Here is a 21,091-nt window from a genome sequence, read left to right as displayed (position 1 = left end):
GATTGATACCAACAATCCCAGCTCAGGTCTCCCACGTGGGCAGGTGTACTGGTTTGGTTCTTAAAGGCCCTCTCGTTGCTCTCCTCTAACCCGCCCAGTCTCAGCCCCTTTGTTTACCTGCAAGTGCAGTAGCCTGGTTGCTGGAAGTCCCTCCTCAACTGTCACGTTCTCCCCCAGCAGTCCCATCCCACACATCCAGCCTCAGACCCCCTTCCCTGAGCAATACACAGCCCCCCACGCCCGCGAGCATGCAGATTCCCAAGTCTGGTCCTTCAGTGGTATGCCATGCCAACTGGGGCCCTACTTGCCTACCCAGGGCCCACATACACTCATGCGCGGGTCCCCAGACCCTGTCTGAGGGCTGCCAGCCTATCAACGAGGCCCAGGATGCCTGCCAGCTCTTAGCTGTTTTCCTCCCAGTAGTGTAATACTTGCCCAAGTCTAGTGCATCACAGGTGGTTGACTGCAGCTAGAGTAGGGCAGGGGCACAGTCATCGGACCATCTTCTGTTGCTTTTCCAGGCACTAGCAGGGGGCTGGATTGTAAACAAAGCAGCCAGGGCTCAAACTGGCACCTGTATGGGATACCACAATGCCGAATCTTTCATCTTCATGTTGTTGAGGCAGAAGGAGGAGGGAATGAATTCATGCCAAGAGAGAGAGCCTTGGTGCTCGGAGCAGAGGCTCCGGGGCAGATCCGCCTGGCAGTGGCCTCATCTCCACCATGTGTCCTTGCAGGTGCCTGTGGCCACCATGAAGCTGCTGCACTCAGCCCTCCCCGGTTGCTTCCTGTTGATCCTGCTGGGCTTGTGGAGGGCCGCTCCTGAGGCTTACGCTGCGTCCACGGCCACGCCAAGCCTCAGCGCTGCCTCCTTCCTGGGGGACCTCATGCGTCGCTATGGCGAAGGTGACAGCCTCACCCTGCGGCAGCTGAAAACCCTGCTGAACCACCTGGATGTGGTCATGGACCGGGAGAACGTCAGCCAGCCTGTGTCAGGCCCCAGGAACCTCTCCACGGTAGAGCTCTTTCTGGGGGCAGTTGTGGCCTCTTGGGTCTGGGGTGGGGGGTTGATGAAGTGGGGCATCCAGTGTCTGGTGGGGTTCTCGGCTGTGCTAGGATGACATGGAGAAGCTGTTAGATGATAGAGTAGCTCTCATAACACATCCATCCCAAGTCACCGTGAGCCTCAGGCAGGGGCAGGTGTAGATCAGCCAGTTCTTAAGAGGAGCTCCCTACCAAGGAAGGTGTGGCACGGCCGCAGCTGACGACCCTTGTGCAGAGGGAGGATCGGGTAGGCTGTAGCTGCCCTCCCCACAGTCTCCCTGTAGAAGGGCACCACCGCCCCATGTGCTCGTGGGGCGCCACCCAGCATTGTCCTCCAATCCCCTCACCTCCCATAGGCCCCGTCCCTTTAGATGGAGCCTCGCGTGGTAAATCTTTGACCTCAGACTTTGGAAAACAGGACAGGGACTTCAGGAGTCTGGGGAGTCGAGCGCCCCTCAAACCCTGGGGAGGTTTGAGCTTTCGTCTTCCAGGAGAGAAAGCCGTGGATCCTGCAGTGTGAGTCCTAAGGATACTTGTCCAAAGAGAGCCAGGTCAGCAGGTGGCAGAACCTGTGGAGGGGGTGAGGACATGGTGCGATCTGCAGGGCTGGTTCGAGGATGAGGTGCCTTGAAGGGCAGCCAGTGTGGGTCAGGTGACCCCGTGGCATGGATGTACAACTGTGAGAATATGGCGGATGCCCAGGACAGGACCCGGGCTCGGGGTATGTCTGAAGAAGACAGGGGAATGGTGGTGGGGAAGATGCAGCCCGGTCCTGGAAGCTGCGGCCAGTGGGGTTCAGGATCTGCCCTGACATCTGGAGGCAGAGTGGGGTGCAAAAGGGCAGCCGTCAGTGTTGTGGGCACGCAGACTGAATGTGGGCACATCTAGAGGGCTGACTCTTAAAATAAGAGGCTGACACAGGGTGCAACCAAATGGAGAGAGGCGCACTGTGTGTGTAGATCAATTCCAGTCGGCATAACGGCATGTGAGAGCCAGGACCCCTGCCACCCCAGCTGCCTCCCATGGTGACAAGTGCATTGAGCCCGCGAAGGCTGGCCTCTGCGCGTGCCAGGGCCCACTCCACGGCTGTGTGGGTTATCCAGCCCTCGTCCCTGCCAGTGTATCCTTCAGGCCAAGGATAGTCCTGGACGGTCAGGGAGGCAGATGGTCCCCACTGCGTTGTGTGTTAGCGCGATGGGGTAGCAGCCGAGTTTTTGAGGAGCCCCACCCCATGCGTGCCAGGGGAGAAACATCTGGAATCTGTATTGTCATGGAAAGGCACTCTGGGCTGGTGTGCAGCTAGCTTAAGGTTGCAGGGAAGGAGATTTCTAAGGGATGCAGGTAGAGCTGCTTTCTTTTTTTCAGTAAGGAGAGACAGTGAAGAGACCTTCTATCCACTGGTTCACTCCCTAAGTGGCCGCAAAGCTGTGGGTTGGAGAGAGGGCTGGGTCTCCCACACAGGTGCGGGGTCCCAAGGACTTGAGCCATCCTGTACTGATTTCCCAGGACATTAACAGGGAGCTGATGGGAAGTGGAGCATCCAGGACTCAAACCAGCGCCTGGGTGGGATGCCAGTGTCAACAGGCGGAGGCTTAGCTACACTAAGGCACCAGCCCCCAGATAACAGAGTCTTACCGAAGCCCACCTGGGTCGTGGGGGCCGGGATTTCAGGCTGGACACTTCTCGGGCAGCAGTTACAGATGGGCATGCTTGGTTTCCTGCGTCTTACCTCACAGCTGTTCCCCTTCCTGCCTCTCCAGAAAGAGAGGCCGTGTGCGCTAGGGACCCCGTTTGGCAGGCAGGCAGGCAGGCAGGTGCCCGTTCTGGGTTCTAAGAGGCCTTCTGCCCCGCACCCCTCATCTCACTGCAGTGTTTCAGTTCCGGGGACCTCTTTGCTGCCCACAACTTCAGCGAGCAGTCGCACATCGGGCGGCGCGAGTTCCAGGAGTTCTGCCCCACCATACTGCAGCAGCTCGATTCCCGCGCCTGCAGCTCAGAAAACCAGGAGAACAAGGAGAACGAGCAGACGGCAGAAGGCGGCCCGAGCGCCCTGGAAGGTGAGCCAAGTGGGAGCCTGACCTGTCCGTCTCTCTCACCCTGCACCTCCAGGCTGGTGTTATTGCCATTCACCCACAGTGGCGCAGACGAGGGCTTGGTGGTGCTGGTGGTCCTTTTGTATTCACAGGTCTGATCCCGCACCATGCCAGGTGCATCTGGATGCCTTTTTGGTTGTTTGTTGTTTTGGTCTGTTTCTCTTTTCCTGTTTTATTAAGCCACACAGGTAAACTACCATGGAGCTGGAACCATAGCGCAGTGGATTAAGCCCCTGCCTGTGGTGTCAGCTTCCAATCTGAGCACCAGTTCTAGTCCTGGCTGCTCCACTTCCTCTCCAGTTCCCTGCTGACGGCCTAGGAAAGCTCCCTGGGTAACGGAGGCCCTCCCGCCTGCCCGTGTCTTCTTGTTCCTCCGCAGTGTGGGGCTTCGGGTTCCTCAGTGTCTCGGTGATTAACCTGGCCTCTCTCCTGGGAGCCCTCGTGGTGCCGTGCACGGAGCGAGCGTTTTTCAGTCGCGTGCTCACTTACTTCATCGCGCTCTCCATCGGAACTCTGCTCTCTAACGCGCTCTTCCAGCTCATCCCAGAGGTGCGGTAGAACCACGGCCCCCACGGCCGGGCGGGGCTCCCTCCACACAACCCCCACGCCGCCGCCGCCGCCGCCGCCTGATTGCCACCTGACCAAGCCCAGTTTCTGCCCTCCCACCCCGTGCCGCCTTTGTCAGGGACCCACCAAGGACTGCCTCTTCTCTACCCTTGGACTTCCGGGACCTCTTCTCATTGCTCCGGGCACCGGGGATGCCTCTGGCCTCCTCGGGCAATGACGTCAGGTGCAAGGCATGCTGGACATCTCCCGGTCTCCATTCCATAGCCACGTTTTACTAAGGGGCTCCTAAGAGAGCCTTGGGCGCATGCGTGCTCTGCATTCTGAATGCTCTGGGCCGCGGCCCTAGGACATTATCCATCTGGAATGAAGGGAAGGAAATGAGGTTATGCATGGCCACATCTAAAAATAAAGTGAGTCATTCCCACTGGGCTTTGTGGCACCTGGAGCCAAACTCAAAAAAACTTTGCCAAGCTGTCCACGAGCCAATGTGCGCATGCACCGCGGGCCAGCGGGTGGGGTGTGTTCGGACCTCGGGTCCTTCGGCCTTGCATCTGGACGGTTCCCCGCTAGGACTGGCTCCCCGGTGTACCCTTCCTCGGCTTTGTTTGGAAGTGTGGCTTAATTTGGGATTTTTAATTGTTATCTCTGAGGAGCGAGAAAAATACCACCCAAGTTAACATCCACCTAGCTGTCCTCGAGCTCAGCTAGAATGCTGCATGGGAAGGTGGGGCGGAGCGCTGGTGCACGGGCACCTGGTCGCCCCTGCTCTGCCAAGGTGGGAACCACCTTCCACGAGGAGCCCCTGACACAGCTCTCCAGGCCCTTGCCAGTCAGTGGCTAACGCAACTGGGGCTCCAGGCCTTGCTGGCTCTGCTTTCCTAAGGAGAGAAGAAATGGCTTCAGGCTAGCCAACTGAAGGCCTTCTCAGAATGCCACAGGGAGCTTGCAAGCGCTGTACAGCAGGGGGTCGGGCTGGTAGGAGGAAGGAGGGGTGCTCGCTTGGGGGGTATTTTTTTTCAGCTCCTGAAATCAAATGTATTCATTCTGTCTCGACACTTGCCATGCAATGCCTAGTCATGGGGCTCAAGGGTGAGCCCGCCGCTGTGGTCCACGTGCTGCTCGCCCTGTGGCTGGCAGGGAGCGGCTCCTTCCACAGCTGGATCAGTTGGTCCTGCCTTTGCTGCTGGACCCGGACTCACGCCCAGAGTGGGACTTACCGGGAAGTGCGGGAGGAAATTCGCCTTGTGCCCTGGAGCCCTGTTCCTACACCTTCCTGGAGCCAACCCAAGCTCAGACCACTGAGAAGGCTTAGAAATGGAGTCTTAGGGACATGGGGGTCTGAGAGAGGTCCTCCATCCTGCCACTGGTATGCCTAGCAGGGATGAGGCCCCGCCCCCAGGGAGGGGCCTCACAGCTGGCGGACCTGGGGGTGCCCAGGCAGTCACCTGTGTGCTGAGGGAGGTCTTTCGTTGTGGCCTTGTCTGATTCTGTGCTGCGTGGGCAGGCACCGCCTCCCCTCCACCTGCTGCTGGCCCTGACAGGGGGCTGTAGTCACAGGGCGCCAGGGTCACCTGGAATTCCTTCTGATTCTGTGCTGCGTGGGCAGGCACCGCCTCCCCTCCACCTGCTGCTGGCCCTGACAGGGGGCTGTAGTCACAGGGCGCCAGGGTCACCTGGAATTCCTTCTGGTTTCTTCTGAACTGATCGGAGGGGGAAAAAAATTGCATTGGAGTTGAATCACTAACAATTGTTCTGTTTCTCTCTCCCTCCCTCCTTCTTTCTCTCTTTCTGATTCTCCTTGGCGCCACCCCATCCTCCTCCCCCAACACGGTGGTGGTGGCGGCGGCGGCCCCTCCCTCTGTCCCCCTCTCCCGTCCCGGGCGGGGCTGGGGCTGACCCCCGGCTGCTGCAGTGTGGGGCTACGGTCTCCTGTGTGTGACCGTAATCTCGCTGTGCTCGCTCATGGGCGCGAGCGTGGTGCCCTTCATGAAGAAGACATTTTACAAGAGGCTGCTGCTCTACTTCATAGCTCTGGCGATTGGAACCCTCTACTCCAACGCCCTCTTCCAGCTCATCCCCGAGGTATGGCCGGCCGGAGCCGTCTCAGCAGTGGGGCGGGCCCTCCGTCGACGCGCAAGGCGGAGCGGGGGACCTCAGGGCGCTTTCCTTTTTGGAAAGTGAAGCCAGCAGAGGCGGCCGTGACCTCCGGTTGGAGAGCTGGGTTCAGACCTTGCCCCACCCGCAGCTTCTGAAATCTTAGCCCAGCCCCTGATCACCCCCTCCCTGCCGTAGGGCTCCACTGCCTTTGAGCATGAAGGAGCAGAAAGATAAGGCCCGTCTCAACCTTCTGAGTGTTGGGGAGCAGGGAACACCTGGTGGCTGAAAAGGGGAATGAGCGAGGGTAGCTGTAGCAGGGTCCCAAAGAGATACAAAACACGCAGGCAGGAGCCTAGGGGCCAGGGGGGAGTTTAGGGGCAAGCTCTTCCCCATACGGCACACACAGGACTCTGTTCGTAAGGCAGAGCCTTTCCAGTGAGCAGAGGCAGCTGGGTGTGTGTCAAGTGGGCGGGGACATCTCCCCGGGACCCCTGCTCACTGCAAGCTAGCAGGCCAGCAGCCCTGGATAAAGCTATAATTGCCTTAGGTTTCCCTACAAGAAGCACTTGTCCTCCATAATGCCCCTGTGTGCTCTCTTAGTTCAGCCCCTGGTGGCTTATCACGCCAGCATTGCCCCCCGCCCCCTTGGGGGTGCACCTGCACAGGCGTGCCCCTGGGACCTCGTCCCCTCTACGTCCTCCTTCAAGGCTTTGCCGGGCAAGCAGCCTGTCGCACCACATTTTCCCCCTAAGGCGCTCCCCAGATCCTGCCTGAATGTGGGGTTCCACTCTAGAGCTTGATCCCCCCACCCCTGGAGAAGCCATCCCCAGAAGGCAGTGAACGCATTAGGCCTCCTTTAAAATGGAAGCTGGGCAGGCACTCAAACGCTCTGAGCAGCTCTGGGGCCTCATGGTCGTGGCCTTGAGCCGTGATGTGTTTGCGAGAGGATGGGAGAGAAAACGGGGCTTCAGCTAGCATTCTGCTGTTTTCCCACTCGGTCCCGCTCCCAGTGCATTCATTTTGGTTCTGCCCCAGGTTAGTTTTGTGGCACCCTCCCCACCCCTTGATAAGTAAGGCTTTCACAAAGAGCCCAAAGAAGCCCCCCTCCCACTCCCACCCAGAATTGATGCCTGCAGTCCCGTTGTCTGCTGCCTTGGCCTTGTGGTCAGGCAGAGGTCTGTGGTCACAAAGATGTTGCAATTCCTGCTATTTAGCTGGGGAGCGGCTTTCCCGTTTTAGAAAGTATAATTGCATGGGGCCTCTGTGTTTATGGGGCAGAGCAGCCCGGGACACCAGGTGTCAGACACACACACACACACACGCACACACACACACGCAAAGCGCCGAGCAGCAGTGAGCCTTGATCTGATCCTCCGTGGGCCGAGACACCCACAGCCAAGGCCGCTGGGATGCCCTCCAAGAAGAAGCCAGAGCGAGCCTCTAGCCCTCTGTCCCCGTGTGCACAGGGAAGGGTCGGTGGGTGGCAGCTACCCCGGGGCCTGTGTCTCTCGTTTCCTAGACCCCAGGAGGCAGTTGAGACAGAGCGAGGACGGGGCAGCTAGGGTGGAGTTGCTGTCTTCCTCAAAGCTCACTGTGTTTTCCTGGATCCACAGGCTTTTGGGTTCAACCCCCTGGAAGATTATTATGTCTCTAAGTCGGCAGTGGTGTTTGGGGGCTTTTACCTTTTCTTTTTCACAGAGAAGATCTTGAAGATGCTGCTGAAACAGAGGAATGAGGTAAGGCCCAGCGCGGGCAGGAAGTCCTCCCCAGGAGGGGACTGCCTTAGAAAGCTACGCGGGTGGTGGGGGGACGGACCCACCCACACAGTGAGTCGATGCCACATCCTCCTGTGGGTCAGGAACCCCCTCCATTTGAGGGACGGTGAGGTGGCGTAGCATTCTGATCCTCTGCCTGCAGCACCGGCATCCCATACAGGCGCTGGTTCAAGTCCCGGCTGCTCCACTTTCCATCCAGCTCCCTGCTTATTGCCTGAGAAAGCAGCGAAGGGTGGACCAAGTTCTTGGGCTCCTGCACATCTGCGTGGGAGACCTGGAAGAAGCTCCTGGCTCCTGACTTTGTAGCAGCTCAGCTCTGGCCGTTGCAGCCATTTGAGGAGTAGTTCAGCAGATGAATGAACTCTTCTCTGTGAAGTTCAAGAGCAGTTGATTGCATTTTATTTAGCGGGGAGATGACCAGAGCATAAATTTACCCCCCAGGAACCGGCCAGGGGGCCAGACCTGGACAAGCAAGCTTTTTTTTTTTCCTCCCTTCATTTTTTGTTGTTGTTGTTGTTGTTTGTTTAATACAAATCGCAGTGATTTGATTTAGCCCAGTGGTTCCCCTAACGTGGGGGAAGGCTCGGTCAGGCGGAGCCATCACAGCTGTAGGGGAGACCACAAAGAATTGCACCGCTTGGTGTGGGACAGTTTCCAGGAAACCGACCAGGCATGCGCACTGGGCTGAAAGGAAGCAGTGGCTCCTCACTGGAATGAGCGATTGTGGCAAATACTTTTGCAGATTTATTGTCTCTGAAAGGCAGAGTTGAAATCTTCCATCTGCTTGTTCACCGCCTCCAAGAGGCTGCAACGGCCAAGGGCTGTGCCCGAGCTGAGAAGCGCACTCTGATCTCTCCCGTGGGAGTGACAGGGACCCGGCACATGTGCCATCCCCCGCTGCTCTCCCTGGCGCAAGAGCAGGGAACTTGATCGGAAATGGAGTAGCCAGGATTCGAACCTGTGCCCATGTTGGATGCTGGCATCGCAGGTGGAGGCCGAACTTGATACACCACGATGCCAGCACCCGTTTTATTTACATATTTGTTTGAGAGAGAGAGAGCTTGCTTCTGTAATAGGCAGAAGCTAGGCCTGCAAAACTCCATCCAGACCTCCATGTAGGTGGCTAAGGTCCAGATACTCGGCCCAGCTCCTGCAGCTCCTCCTCCCACCCACCTCCAGCTCTGCATGACCAGGAAGGGGCAGGGGTCAGGAATGGAGCCGGGGCTTGAAGCCAGCCTCTGATGTGGGATACTGGGCACCTTTCGACTGGCACCCTAACCACTCAGGCAAGCGCCCACCTTGCTGGTGCTTCAATGTCTTATTAAATAGCTGGTGTCTGCCTCCTTTCCCTTGGGGCACAACTGCTTTCCCCACTTCTCTCGGTGCTTGCATAGTGGGCAGCTGTTGTCCCCCGCCCCGTGTTTGGACTTGGCCCAGGCTCACCCTCAGGTGGGCAGCTTTGGTGAGCATCCCCTCTAACAGCAGCCTTGCTGCGCCCCCAGCACCACCACGGGCATAGCCACTACACGTCGGACACGCTGCCCTCCAGGAAGGACCAGGAGGAGGGCGTCACGGAGAAGCTGCAGAATGGGGACTTGGACCACATGATCCCCCAGCACGGAGACGGCGAGCTGGATGGCAAGGCCTCTGCCGTGGACGAGAAAGTCATCGTGGGCTCGCTGTCCGTGCAGGTTGGTGGCCCTGGGTGGGCGCCTGCCGGGTGGGCGAGGGGAGCCTTCGCAGGGTGCTGGCCCGGGCAGCTCGTGGCCTGCCTTCAGTTCTCACGGGCTGCAGCAGCATGCCAATTCGCTCCTAGGACCTGCAGGCATCGCAGAGCGCCTGCTACTGGCTGAAAGGCGTGCGCTACTCCGACATCGGCACGCTGGCCTGGATGATCACGCTCAGCGATGGCCTGCACAATTTCATCGACGGGCTGGCCATCGGCGCCTCCTTCACCGTGTCTGTCTTCCAAGGCATCAGCACTTCCGTGGCCATCCTCTGTGAGGAGTTTCCACACGAGCTGGGTGAGCGTCTGTGCCGGGGGCACCTCCTGCGGCAGCCACAGCTGTGCCCTGCTCACTGCCTAAACCCTGTGCCACCTGACCACTGCTTGCTAACGGAGGAGTGATCGTGACGGGACAGCAGCGCTCTTTACCAGGACTGAGCTGTGACTCAAGTTCGGTCCCCTGGGCTTCATGCTGCCTCCCGTATGGCATTGAGGCACCTGTTCTCTGCCAGCCCCAGGTCATCCTAACCCTGCCCGGTGATAGATGGGAAAAATCTGGCAGGTGACAGTAGATCGGTCACCCTCTGATCAAATCCAGGACCTGGAGGAGGCTCCCAAGAAGACTCAAGGTCCGAGATGGGCTCTGCCAGGCAGCAGCCTTGCATGTGGGTGACAAGTTCTCTGTCCTGGCTGCCATTACCTTAAGTCATGGTGGTGGCACGGAAGGGAGCCACCTCCTGTCCCCCATGCAGCAGAAGAGACGAGCAGGGAGAAGGGATCAATCATGGCTTCAGTAATTCATTGTCTAGACTAGAGGCTTGGGGGTGGGCGTGGGGTAAGGGCTTGAACAGCTGGTCAAGCATAGGTGGCACCGGAGCTGGAAGACGAAGGTCCCCTTACTTTTGTCCCCCGAGTCTGGGACTCTCTCTGTCCCTCCCCGGGCTTGTCCCGAGCCGAAACCTCTCTGCCTTGCCCTGCAAGTTGCTCGCTCATGCCCCTTTTCCTGCTTCGTTCTCCTGGCCGCAGGCGACTTCGTCATCCTGCTCAACGCGGGCATGAGCCTCCAGCAGGCTCTCTTCTTTAACTTCCTGTCGGCCTGCTGCTGCTACGTGGGGCTGGCCTTCGGCATCCTGGCTGGCAGCCATTTCTCTGCCAACTGGATCTTCGCGCTGGCGGGCGGCATGTTCTTGTACATTGCTCTGGCTGACATGGTGAGTCCTGGGCCCGTGCCAGGTGGGCAGGCTGGATCGTTAAACTTGTTAGATGGGAGGAAACCTGAGCTGACGCTGAGGATCTGTGTATTCATTTGGAAGGCAGAATTGCAGAGAGAGAGAAAGAGAGAGAGAGGGTCTATCCACTGGTTCACTCCCCAAATGGCTCCCACAGCTGGGGTCTGAAGCTGGGAGCGTGGAGCTCCGTTCCAGTCTCCCGCACGGGTGCAGGGGCCCAAAGCTGCTGCCTTCCGGACACATGAACAGGGAGCCCGATCTGAAGGGAAGTGACCTCTGGATATGAAGTGCTGACATTACAAGCAGTGGCTTAACCTTTGTCATAACTGGCCCCAAGGCGTTAAAACCAGGGTGCACTACCTCAGTGTCACCACACGGTGGCGCCATGCCCGCAGCAGAGGAACCTTTGGGCTGTTGGCATGAGTGATTTTTCTGTATCCTGTTTGAGATCAGGAGAGAGCCAGCCACCAGGCCGAGCCTCTGGTCGTGTTCTGGATTCTGCTTCCTCTGGGGGAGTCTGCCTCATGGTTCTGACGTCATGTGCGAGTCTGGGGGGAGGTGGCGTTACTTACTGGCTTATGGTGGCAGCTATATATATACATATTTAAAGGGGGCTTTAATAGGCCCCTAGCAACGTGGGGTTTTGAACGCTGCTCATGTTGTATTTCCAGCCTCTGTCCCCTTACAGGCAAGGACAGTCTTTTTCTCTGTGTTTTTTCCCCTCCTGCAAAGGCCACGTGGATATTTATAGCATCGTTTGTGGGGCCGTACAAAATGATGAGCTTAAAAATTAGCCTGCTCTGGCGGAATTGAGTTTGAAGTCCTGCCCGCAGTTGCCTTAGCAGCATCGGACCAGAGGATCTGGTGCTAGTGAGGCCCACGAGGCGGACGGGCCCCACTCCTGCCTCTGGCAGTGGCTCCGTTTCCCGAAGAGAGGACAGTCGCATGTTAGCCAAATGTCTTTTCAAGTGTTCTTTAGCCCACAGAGAGAGAGAGACTTTCCAACCAGTGCCTCCCTCTCGACTGCTTCAGTGGCCCCCGTGGCTGCAGAGGCCCCAAGCACATGGGCCGTCCTCCGCTGCTCTCCCGGGTGCATTGGCAGGGAGCTGGAGGGGAGGTGGAGCAGCCGGAACCCAGACCTGTGTCCACATGGGATACGGGAGCTGCAGGTGGAGGCTTGCCACAGTGCCGGCCCCAGCCCACATGCTGTTCGGTTCCGTGCTTGCCTGGATCACGGTAGAGTCACAGTGGTCCCTGTGCAGCCTTGGAGCGCTCGCTGCCGCTCCAGTTTATCCTCAGCCAGCCCCAAGCAGCTGTGCATTCCACACTCACAGCCCCAAGCAGCTGTTCTGGGTACACGGGAGCCGTGAGGAATGGCTCGACGGGTTGAACTGCTGCGTGGGATGCCCACGGGTGCCACGTCTCACAGCACAGCTTCCGGTCATGCTGGGGGAGGGGAGATCCCCTGTGACCCACTTGGGAGACCTGGATGGAATTGCTGGAATAGCTTTCCCTGGCTGTTGCTGCCATTTGGGGAATGAACCGCTAGATCGCTCTGTGTCTCCCTCCTTCTGTCCTTCTGCCTTCCAAATCGATAACTCTCTAAAATAACGCATCCAGGAGGATGTGTGCGAGTCCTATGCAAACACGGACTCGTTCCCGTGGGGGTTGGGGGATCCTTGCAGATCAGCATCTACCGGGAGAGGGGCGTCCAGGCCCAGCGCCCCATGTGCTGAGAGAGGGATGAGAGCTGTGGTTTCTCTCTCTGTCCCCAGTTCCCCGAGATGAACGAGGTGGCCCAGGAGGACGAGAGGAAGGGCAGCGCCCTGATCCCGTTCGTGATCCAGAACCTGGGTCTCCTCACGGGCTTCACCATCATGCTGCTGCTCACCATGTACTCGGGACAGATCCAGATCGGCTAGCGGCCCCCGACTCAGCAGCCCCGGCCCCGGCCCCAGCCCCGGCTCCCGCGAGGCACCACCGAGGAAGCCGTCCCTTTGAAATCTGCGACTCAGGCTCTGGGCTGGGGTTTGGATGTCAACTGTTCTCCAAAACCGCTCTCTCCTCGGGCGTGTGCCCACCTGAGACCTGGTTTCTAGGGAGCACCTGGCACCCTTGTCTCTGCCCTTCCTTGCTCACAGAGATTCGAGCCTCTGAGTGCAGCTTCCAGCAAGAACGTCCTCCCCACCCCCCTTTTTAAAATGGGTGCCCTGGCTTCTTTCCCTCGGAACCATCACTGGAGAGATTATCATCTTCCCCCCGCCCACCCTGCAGTGCAAAGTGGAGCCAGCAGTGGCCACTGTCACCTGACCAGAACCACCAGGTGGAACCCATGGATTCAGCTGTGTGGATTCATGGGGCCTCCGTAGGAGGGTTCGAGAAGGGCCCTTGCCTTAACCTCTCCTCTCTTGATGCGAAGGCAGGTGTCCGAACCGACACCTTCGGGAGGAGGGCGGTTGGGGAGCAGCCGGGTCATGTGGGAGGTAGAAGCCGTCATCCCTACTGGTGGCACGCGGCTTCCAGGTACATAACCTGAAGTTGCAGGTGCACAGCCTCCGCCCTTTGAGATCACACTGACAGAAGGCATGAGCTGTGGTTCCCTCTCCCGCCCCCCAGCCTCTTGTCTGCCACCCTGCCCAGGGATGCCTCTCGCTGCCTTCCTAGAAGCACATTTCATTCAGAGCACATCGGCCCACATCTGCGTCCCAGGGCGGACTGCGTGCCAGCTCAGCACTGGGCAGAGTGTCACCCAAATGAGGCATGCGCGGTGTGCGCTCTGCCTGCTGATTCGGAGTGGACTCGGGGGATTGGCTAATCCCGTCCGTAAAAGTACCTGTAGTGGCAGACTTTATAAAGTGCAAAGTCAAGACCTTGGCCCGCCCTCCCCGCAACCCTGCAGAGATGATGGCTGCTGGTGGATTGTGGGGTGGGGCGGGAGGGGTGGCGCTTTCTCCCTCACCCACGAACTCTGCAAAGCCAAGTCATGCCCTTGACTCTCTGATTCTCTCCAGAAAATGGGACAGACAGGCTTTTCTGCGCAGCCGCAGGGCGCAGCCTCGGGCGCCATGCATCCTCTCCTCGCGTCTCAGTCTTCCGGGTTGGGGGATGTAGGGGTGGGGCGGGGGGGTCCATCTCCAGGTTCACTAGGTGAATTGACTTATTGTTATCATATTGATAATGTGCGATTCTTCTGCCACTTTGGGGAGCTCGGCTCTCTCCTGAAGCCTTTCTCTGTGGTGCCCACCATTGTAGCCCAGAGGCTGTAGTTCCAAGACCGGCTCGGATGCGCCACTGGGCCGGAGTGCCCATTCACGGCCAAGGCCCGAGGCTTTCTGTCCTAACACAGAAGAGCTGAGCTGTGCGCCCTCGGTCGTGCCAGGCGGCTGTGTCGATGGCCTGTCTCTTCCGGGATAACATCCGTCTAAGCCGAAGTACTCTGGGGTGTGAGCGGGGAAGACTGCCCGGGGCCAGCTCATAGGTTTGGTTTGGTTTTCTTTTCATGGACCGACTGTGATGAAAAGTGGCTGGTCTTCCTTCGCGTGGCTAGATCTGAGAATACGCTGACGAAGGAGAAAACCTTTGGCGACCAAAATTCTAGATTCCAAATCTAACTCCTAGGATTTTGGTCCGGTCGTACCAAAGAACCAATCGCTCGCATGTCGGAATCTTTAGCCTTTTTTGGCGTGGTGTGTGTTAGAATTGTTACTATTATTTTCTCTTTCTCTCTTTTCTTTTTTTTTTTTTTTTCCTCCAAGTGCGCCCCGGAGCTGGCAGAAAGTAATTACTCAAGATGCAGAAAGATTCTCCAAGATTCCGCTTTCTTTAATTCACCTTGATGTGTCAAGTTCATGATTTTAGCAATTCCCTGTAGGCGCCGTCATTCATTCCACACACACCTGCACCCTTTGTCCTGGAGTAGAGTACTAAGTTAGAGGTGATGGTTCGTAGTGTAGGGGCTGAAAGATAGACGCTTTAGCAAACGGAGCAACACAAGAGGAACTAGGAGACTGCTCGCCGGTCCTGCGGACACCTGCGTGAGTTCGAGACCCGGCCTCCCGTGCAGCCTGGGGGGGACGGGGGAAGGCTCTTTATGGTCCCATTGCCGGCACAGAGGCCAGCTCAAGCTTAGGATGTGGGGAGAGAAGCTCAAAGCGAGAGGCTGCCAAGGGCGGTGGATCTGCCTCGCGAGTCAGAAACGTGGCCATTTGACTTTTGCGTTGAACTTGCCGTTTGAAGCATCCCTATGCAGCAGTCCAGGGCGCAGTGAGGCGTCCCGGGGACTTGGCGCACCCCTGCCATCACCCTTCCTTTTCCCCGGGCGGAGCAAGGGCAACTCATGTGCCAGAGGCCGAGGCAGGGTTGTGCTACCTACCCCCAACCCCCCCCACAGGTTGTTTCTGTCCCGCCCCCTTCCCCCGGTCTTGATGCTTTCCGTCGACTTGGGGGTGGGGGGACAATTTCTCATTGGTGGTTTTCATTCAGTTTGAAAGAGAAGAGCTCTGTGCGTGAGTAGCCCGAGACCCGCGTTCCTATGTCCTTGTCCCAAGGAGGTGATGACATGCCGGAACCTGCTTTAGACCGAGTCCTGTTTCTACAAAGAGGGTAGTTTTTTATTGTTCGTATTCCCTTCACAGCTCTGCAATTCCATCACAGTGTTTTTATTTTTAAATTAACTCAGGTGTTGCGAGAAGAGACTAGCAAAGAAAATAACTTATGTGGACTGTAAATGTTTATTTGTAAGGTTCTATAAATAAAGCTATATTCTCTAATTATTGACAATCCAGCCTGTGGTCTTTCTCACTGTAGCAATGTGGGTGTAATGAAGGCTATTCACCACACGGTGGCGATGGCGTCTCGTTGATGTGCAAACCCGTTTTTGTGCAGTCTAATGACGGGTTTCTCGAAAGGACTTAGCAGTGGTAATATACTCAATTGAGAAAAGCTTTATTTTTTTTCTTGAATGGAACCGGTGAGTTCAGTGATGTGCTTGATAAAAGAACCATGTGTGTGCGCGCATGCATATCACGATAGATGTATGTGGCTCCAGCGTGGATCCCATATGGGCAACCCAGACGGTTGAGAGGCGCCATGAGGTGCAGAGCGGTGCCCTTCCCTCGCAGCTTCTGCCCAACCCTCTCCCCCCTCGGACGGGAGCTGAGCAAACTCCATTTCAGTTAGTCAGAGAGGACAGGGAGGTTCTGATCGTAGGCGAGCCCAGTGGCCGTGGCAGAGGCCGCCCCCTCTGGGGTGGGAAGCAGTTCGCATGTGAGAAAAAAGCCAAATGCACTTCCCCTTGTGGACAGCAAACCCCTTGTGTCCTCTGCAAGAGACGGAGTAGCTCTCTTCTCAGGAGATAAGAAAGGGCTTGGGTAAGGAGCCAGAGCTTCCTGCCTGCCATCCACTCCGCGGGCTGGGAAGTGCTTGCCAAAAACCGCAACCAACAACCCACTTCCCTTTGCGGCCTCATGCCTGGTCAGGGCGTCCCGGAAGTGAAGGAAGGGATTTATAGAGGCTGGCCTTCCTGCGGGCCAGCAGCCTCGGACCCTGGCTTTGGGTCGGATTCCCGAATGCTTGCACCATGATGGTGAAGAAATAATCTGGAAGTGCTTGAGTCCCAGCAATCTGAAGGCAGAAAGTGCTTCGATTTATCTAGCAAGTTCCAGAAGGATCTTGTTGTTTTTTCCCCCATGTGTATGCTTTGATTGTAGATGTTTGGATTCTTGCAGTTGCCTCAACAATAATAGACAGTCCTCAACATCATCATCAGGGCTGAGGGGATGCAAAGCTGCGAGCCAGGAGCCCCTTCTAGGTCTCCTAGTGGTGCAGGGGCCCAAGGACTTCACCTGTGTCCCTTCCAGGTACAGACAGTGCAGAGCAAGGCCTGCAATGCAGGGGAATGGCCTGCAGGGGGAGCAAGCTAGCAGGATACAGAGTTTAGGGAAAGCTTTTCCAAAAGGATGATTGCATTGTCGGTCCAAGCACCGGATGCACGCAGGTGCCTCTCACCTGGGAGACCCTCCCTACCTGTGGGATGTGGGAGCCCAGGTAAGAGGGGGCTGTTCAATTCTATTCTTGCAGATTACGTCATGCCTGCCACCGCTTTTCCTGCTTTGTAATGATGCAGACATTGGGAACCGGCGGTGGGGGCTCCCAGGGCTTAGCACAGTTCTCAGAGTACGGACTTCTCCTATGAATATATATTTCCCAGGTAACAAAACCATGGCCCATATTTTTTCCTTTTAAACACAAAAAGATATTACTAACTTAGACTATTATTTGTGGGGTGCTGCTTTGGGCTATGTTCCCCATCCCCCGATAAAAAGTCTACAGGGGCATGCAAGGTGGTGTGTCAGGCTCATCTTCACCCTGCAGTGCTGGCATCCCCTATGGGCCCTGGTTCAAATCCTGGCTTGTGCTCCACCTCCCTGATCATGACCTAAGAGAGCAGCAGAGGAAGCCCCGGTTCTTGACGCTGCAGCCACTTGGGAGACCCGGGAGAAGCTTCAGGTTCCTGGTTTCAGATTGGCCCAGCTTTGCTCAGTGTGAGAGTAATCTCGAGAGTGATTGGGCAAATGGAAGACCCTCTCCCACTCTCTCTCTGTCTCTCTTTTAACATTCTGCCCTTCTCTTGTCTGTACGGAGTGTGGAAGTTTAATCATTAATGACTTGACATAAATAGAAACTGGAGAGAGGTCACTTTTCTGTAACGGTGGAGGGAAGGATCCCCCGTGCTTCTGGTAAATTAAATGCCTTCCTAATTACTTCGTGGAAGAGCTGGGCACTAATTAAGATTGCCGTCGCGCTTAGGGGCTTTGCAAGGCACCGCACCAAGTCTCAGAAGCCCTGGAAGGTGGAAGCCTCGCTTGCACGCAATCAGTGTGTATTCCAGCTAGACATCAATCTTAGTCATTTCAAGGCTATGTCACTTCTGACCGATGGCACAACATAAAAGTGAAATCCATCAAGCTGAGGGGACGCTGGCTCGAACAGGTAAGACAGATGACGACGCCTGCGTCCCTCTGTGGAGTCCCTGGGTTCGAGTCCTCGCGCTGGCCCCTGGGAAACAGCAGGAATGGCTCCCGTTCTCTGTCACTCACATGGAAAACTTGGGGCTAACCCTGTGGGCACTTGGGGAGCGGATCAGCAATGGGAGTGTGTTCTCACTCTTAATCACTCTTTCTCCAACCCTCCTTCCATCTGTCAATCTGCCTCTCAAATTGAATACGTGAAATTTCTTGTTAAAAGGAGGACGAAAGGGTCTGGCAGATGGCCTAGTGGCTAAATCCTCACCTTGCGTGTATCAGCATCTCATATGGCCGCCAGTTTGTATCCCAGCTGCTCCACTTCCCATCCAGCTCCCTGCTTGGGGCCTGGGAAAGCAGTCGAGGACAGCCCAAAGCCTTGGGACCCTGCACCTGCATGGGAGACCTAGAAGAAGTTCCTGGCTTCTGGCTTCGGATTGGTTCAGTTCTGACTTAGTTCTGGCTCAGCCCTGGCTCAACTCTGGTTGTTGTGGCCGACTGGGCAGTGGACCAAGCGGCTGAAAGATTTTTCTCTCTGCTTCTCCTCTCTGTAAATCTGTCTTTCCAATAAAAATGAATAGATCTTCAAAAAAAAAAGAGTTGGGGGGGTGGGAGATGAAAGCGCTCTCTAGTTATTACTAAGAAAGAACTGTTCGTGAGGTAACTTCCAACACCACATCCCGGGAAGTTGCCTCATTATAGAAAAAGCTGTGAAGCCAGCTGAGCTTTCTTCTTACGTTTTTTTCTGTTTTCACTGAGTGTCACCAAAGGTTTGGTTTTAACCCAAGAACTTATCCAGAAAGTCTCCCACGTGGATGCTTAACACCACCAGAAGATCATGTCCCAGGGGCATGGAACATGTGTGTTCCAGAAGAAAAAGTATGCATGAATTTAACATATTTTTTTTAGTACCCAATTAAACTTGTCTTTTAGGGGCCAGCATCGTGGCATCCCATTTAAATGCAAGCTTGTGTCCTGGCTGCTGCGCTGCCGATCCAGCTGCCTGCTAGCATTCCCCAGGGACAGCAGCTCGGATCACTTGCACAGGGGATGCAGATGCAGTTCAGGCCTTCGGCTGCCGCCCGGCCTGGCTCTGGCCATTGCAGCCCTTTGGGCTTAGGGGGCTGGCTATCAGGCACCGAGCTAGGGATGTGGGAATGACCCCCAAATGACTCAAACAGACAAACATTTTTTAAATTAAAAAAGAATTTCCTGGAAAAGTTCTTTGTGTGTGAGATGTCCTTTGATCTGTCTCATTTCCTTCTTTTTCATGACAGCCAAAGAAACATGATCGGACCTACTCTGATCAAATCAATTTTGCAATCTGCTAACCTGGTCATTACAAGCTGTGCCCCGAGATGTGCAGCTGGAAAGAGTTTGGTCCATATTCATGACTGTAAGGATAAGCAGAAATGTGAATATATCCACGAAACGCTTCTGGAAATGGGTGTGTGGGCTTTAAGCAAAAACCTCTGACTTGCAACAGATAGATCTCGAAGCTTCAGTTTCCAGCTGCGGGCCAAAATGAGGACGAAAGTCCCTGTGCTGGGTGGGGTGCTCCATTCAGGACCCCTTCACCAAGTGTGGGCACTGGACACTCTGACCACATTGGGAAGCTCTCCTCTGGCTGGGTAGGATCCTGGGGCAGTGGCCGACTCCCAGCTCATCCATGTCCGAGCAGAGCTGGCCTCGCGCCCAGTCTCCAGCTCCTGGGCTCACAGGGGATCTGGCTGAGCCACAGGAAGACATAACACCAGGCCCACTTCAGGTTGAGGGCCCAACTTCAATCCCAAGAGCTCACGATTAAACTCTCCCTGCCCCTGGTTCACAATGTTTTCTTGAATTTGTTTACTCTTTCCCTCTTAATGTCCCTCCCGAGGAATTCCAGCATCTGACGGTAGAGACCGGATGTAAGCCTGAGCTCTGATTACTCCTCCAAGGACGGCCTCAGGATATCTGAACAATCCCCTTGGGTGAGGGCCTGAAGCCCTAACTCCAGAAAGCAAAGGCAAATTTGCACCTAAAGGACGCACACCTGTCCCCTAGCGTTGCTAGCCAAGGTGTTTATGGTTAAACAAATCCAAGAGGATCCTGCAGGGTCTGGTTCCAGCGGATAACTTCCTTGCAATGCATAAACCTGTTTCAACTGAGCTTTGGACTAAATCCCTGTCGTATTTTAGCTAGGAGCTGTCCTGTGGCAAAAATGGAAACATACAATCCTGCAGTGTGCAACAGGCCAGCACTCCCAATGTGGTTAGCTCAGAAGGGGTCAGAATCACGTAAGCACACAGGCACATGTGTTGCCATTCTAGAACCTGCCCCGCGTGCTGCTACTTTGAAAAGTGTGTGGGAAAATGGAAAGACTTTGGCTTAAAAAAAAAAAAAATCCATACACACTCTTCCCTGGCTATTTCTTTAAAAAAGAGTTTACTTTTATTGGAAAGGCAGATTGTTACAGAGAGAACGGGAGAGGTTTTCCATCCTCCAGTTCGTTCCCCAAATGGCCGCAGATCCCAAAGCTGAACGCTCTAGGTGCTTGCACAGGCCACAGCAGGGAGCTGGATCCGAAGTAGAGCAGCCGGGATACGAACCGGCGCCCATATGGGATGCTAGCGCTCTCAGGCAGAGGGCTAGCCTGTCGAGCCACTGCACCGACCCTTGGTCATGGGTTTTAATGTTCCATTGGCACAGCTGAAGTAGTTTCCAAGTACAAGACACATTCAGAGAGTTTAAGGAGGCATGGGTCAGTTTTCAACCCGAGATAACAGCTGGGTCCTCCCGCGGGGACTTTCAGCAAGTAGGGGACCAGGTGCCATGTCACCAACTCCGGACCAAGGGGCAGCTCGGACCCGGCAGGGCTACACTCAGGACTCGGGGGGGAGGGGGGGGGGAGAAGGTCCGGCCCGAAGGAGACACCTCAGGTGGGGATGGAATGGCCGCCCACGTTCTTCTCATTCTAATCAGGGTACTCCACAGGAGAGGTGAAAAGGGGGCGGGGAGGGGCAGGGCTTAGCTGGTACGAGCTGGGGGATGCTGCGGCGGAACGGGTGAGTGCCACGGGCGCGTGGGGGGCTGCGAGGCGGCCAAGAGTGGGCCCGACTGGGCCACAAGATGGCCGCTGTGCGCCGGGCCTCCAGTGCAGGGCCGAGCGGCTACCAGGAGGGAAGGAGCCAGCCTTGGTGGCTGTCGAGGCTGAGAGGAAGGACAAGCAGAAAGCGAAGCGGCGCGCGCGACTCGGCAGGGGCGGAGGCCGGTGACGGCGGGCGCGCACGGGCGCACACGGGCGCACACACGCGCACACACGCGCACACACCCGCGCACGGGCGCACAGGCGCACACGGGCGCACACACGCGCGCACGGGCGCACACACGCGCACACGGGCGCACACACGCGCGCACGGGCGCACAGGCGCACACAGGCGCGCGCGGGGCCGAGGCGCGCTCTCCGTTCGGCCGCGGTCGGCGTGGCTCGCGCCCCGGTGCTGCTCCCCGCCGCCGCTGTCAGTGTGCAGTTGGAAAGCCGGGTGCTCCGGCGGGG

The 21,091-nt window shown here is 56.6% G+C and overlaps 1 protein-coding gene across 2 annotated transcripts in view; it reads left to right on the top strand.

Moving 5' to 3' along the window:
• Positions 1-15,300, top strand: part of SLC39A14 (solute carrier family 39 member 14) — a 43,258-nt gene extending 27,958 nt beyond the window's left edge. The window contains exons 2-9 of one of the 2 annotated variants that reach the window (XM_040971262.1): positions 738-1,016; positions 2,915-3,101; positions 5,617-5,786; positions 7,415-7,537; positions 9,079-9,267; positions 9,393-9,600; positions 10,329-10,513; positions 12,307-15,300. In XM_040971262.1, the coding sequence (XP_040827196.1) occupies positions 753-1,016; positions 2,915-3,101; positions 5,617-5,786; positions 7,415-7,537; positions 9,079-9,267; positions 9,393-9,600; positions 10,329-10,513; positions 12,307-12,453 (1,473 nt within the window). In that variant the 5' untranslated portion in view covers positions 738-752 and the 3' untranslated portion in view covers positions 12,454-15,300. Of the gene's footprint in view, positions 1-737; positions 1,017-2,914; positions 3,102-3,516; positions 3,687-5,616; positions 5,787-7,414; positions 7,538-9,078; positions 9,268-9,392; positions 9,601-10,328; positions 10,514-12,306 lie in introns of both variants that reach the window. The other variant, XM_040971263.1, reaches the window with a different exon arrangement.
• Positions 15,301-21,091: the final 5,791 nt, after the last annotated feature.

The sequence above is a fragment of the Ochotona curzoniae genome, unplaced genomic scaffold (assembly GCF_017591425.1).
Source record: "Ochotona curzoniae isolate NIBS_2020 unplaced genomic scaffold, NIBS_Ocur_1.0 contig_21, whole genome shotgun sequence".
In the NCBI taxonomy this organism is placed as follows: Eukaryota; Metazoa; Chordata; class Mammalia; order Lagomorpha; family Ochotonidae; genus Ochotona; species Ochotona curzoniae.
Note: the sequence above shows the minus strand (reverse complement) of the source record. Positions and strands in the feature narration are given on the sequence as shown.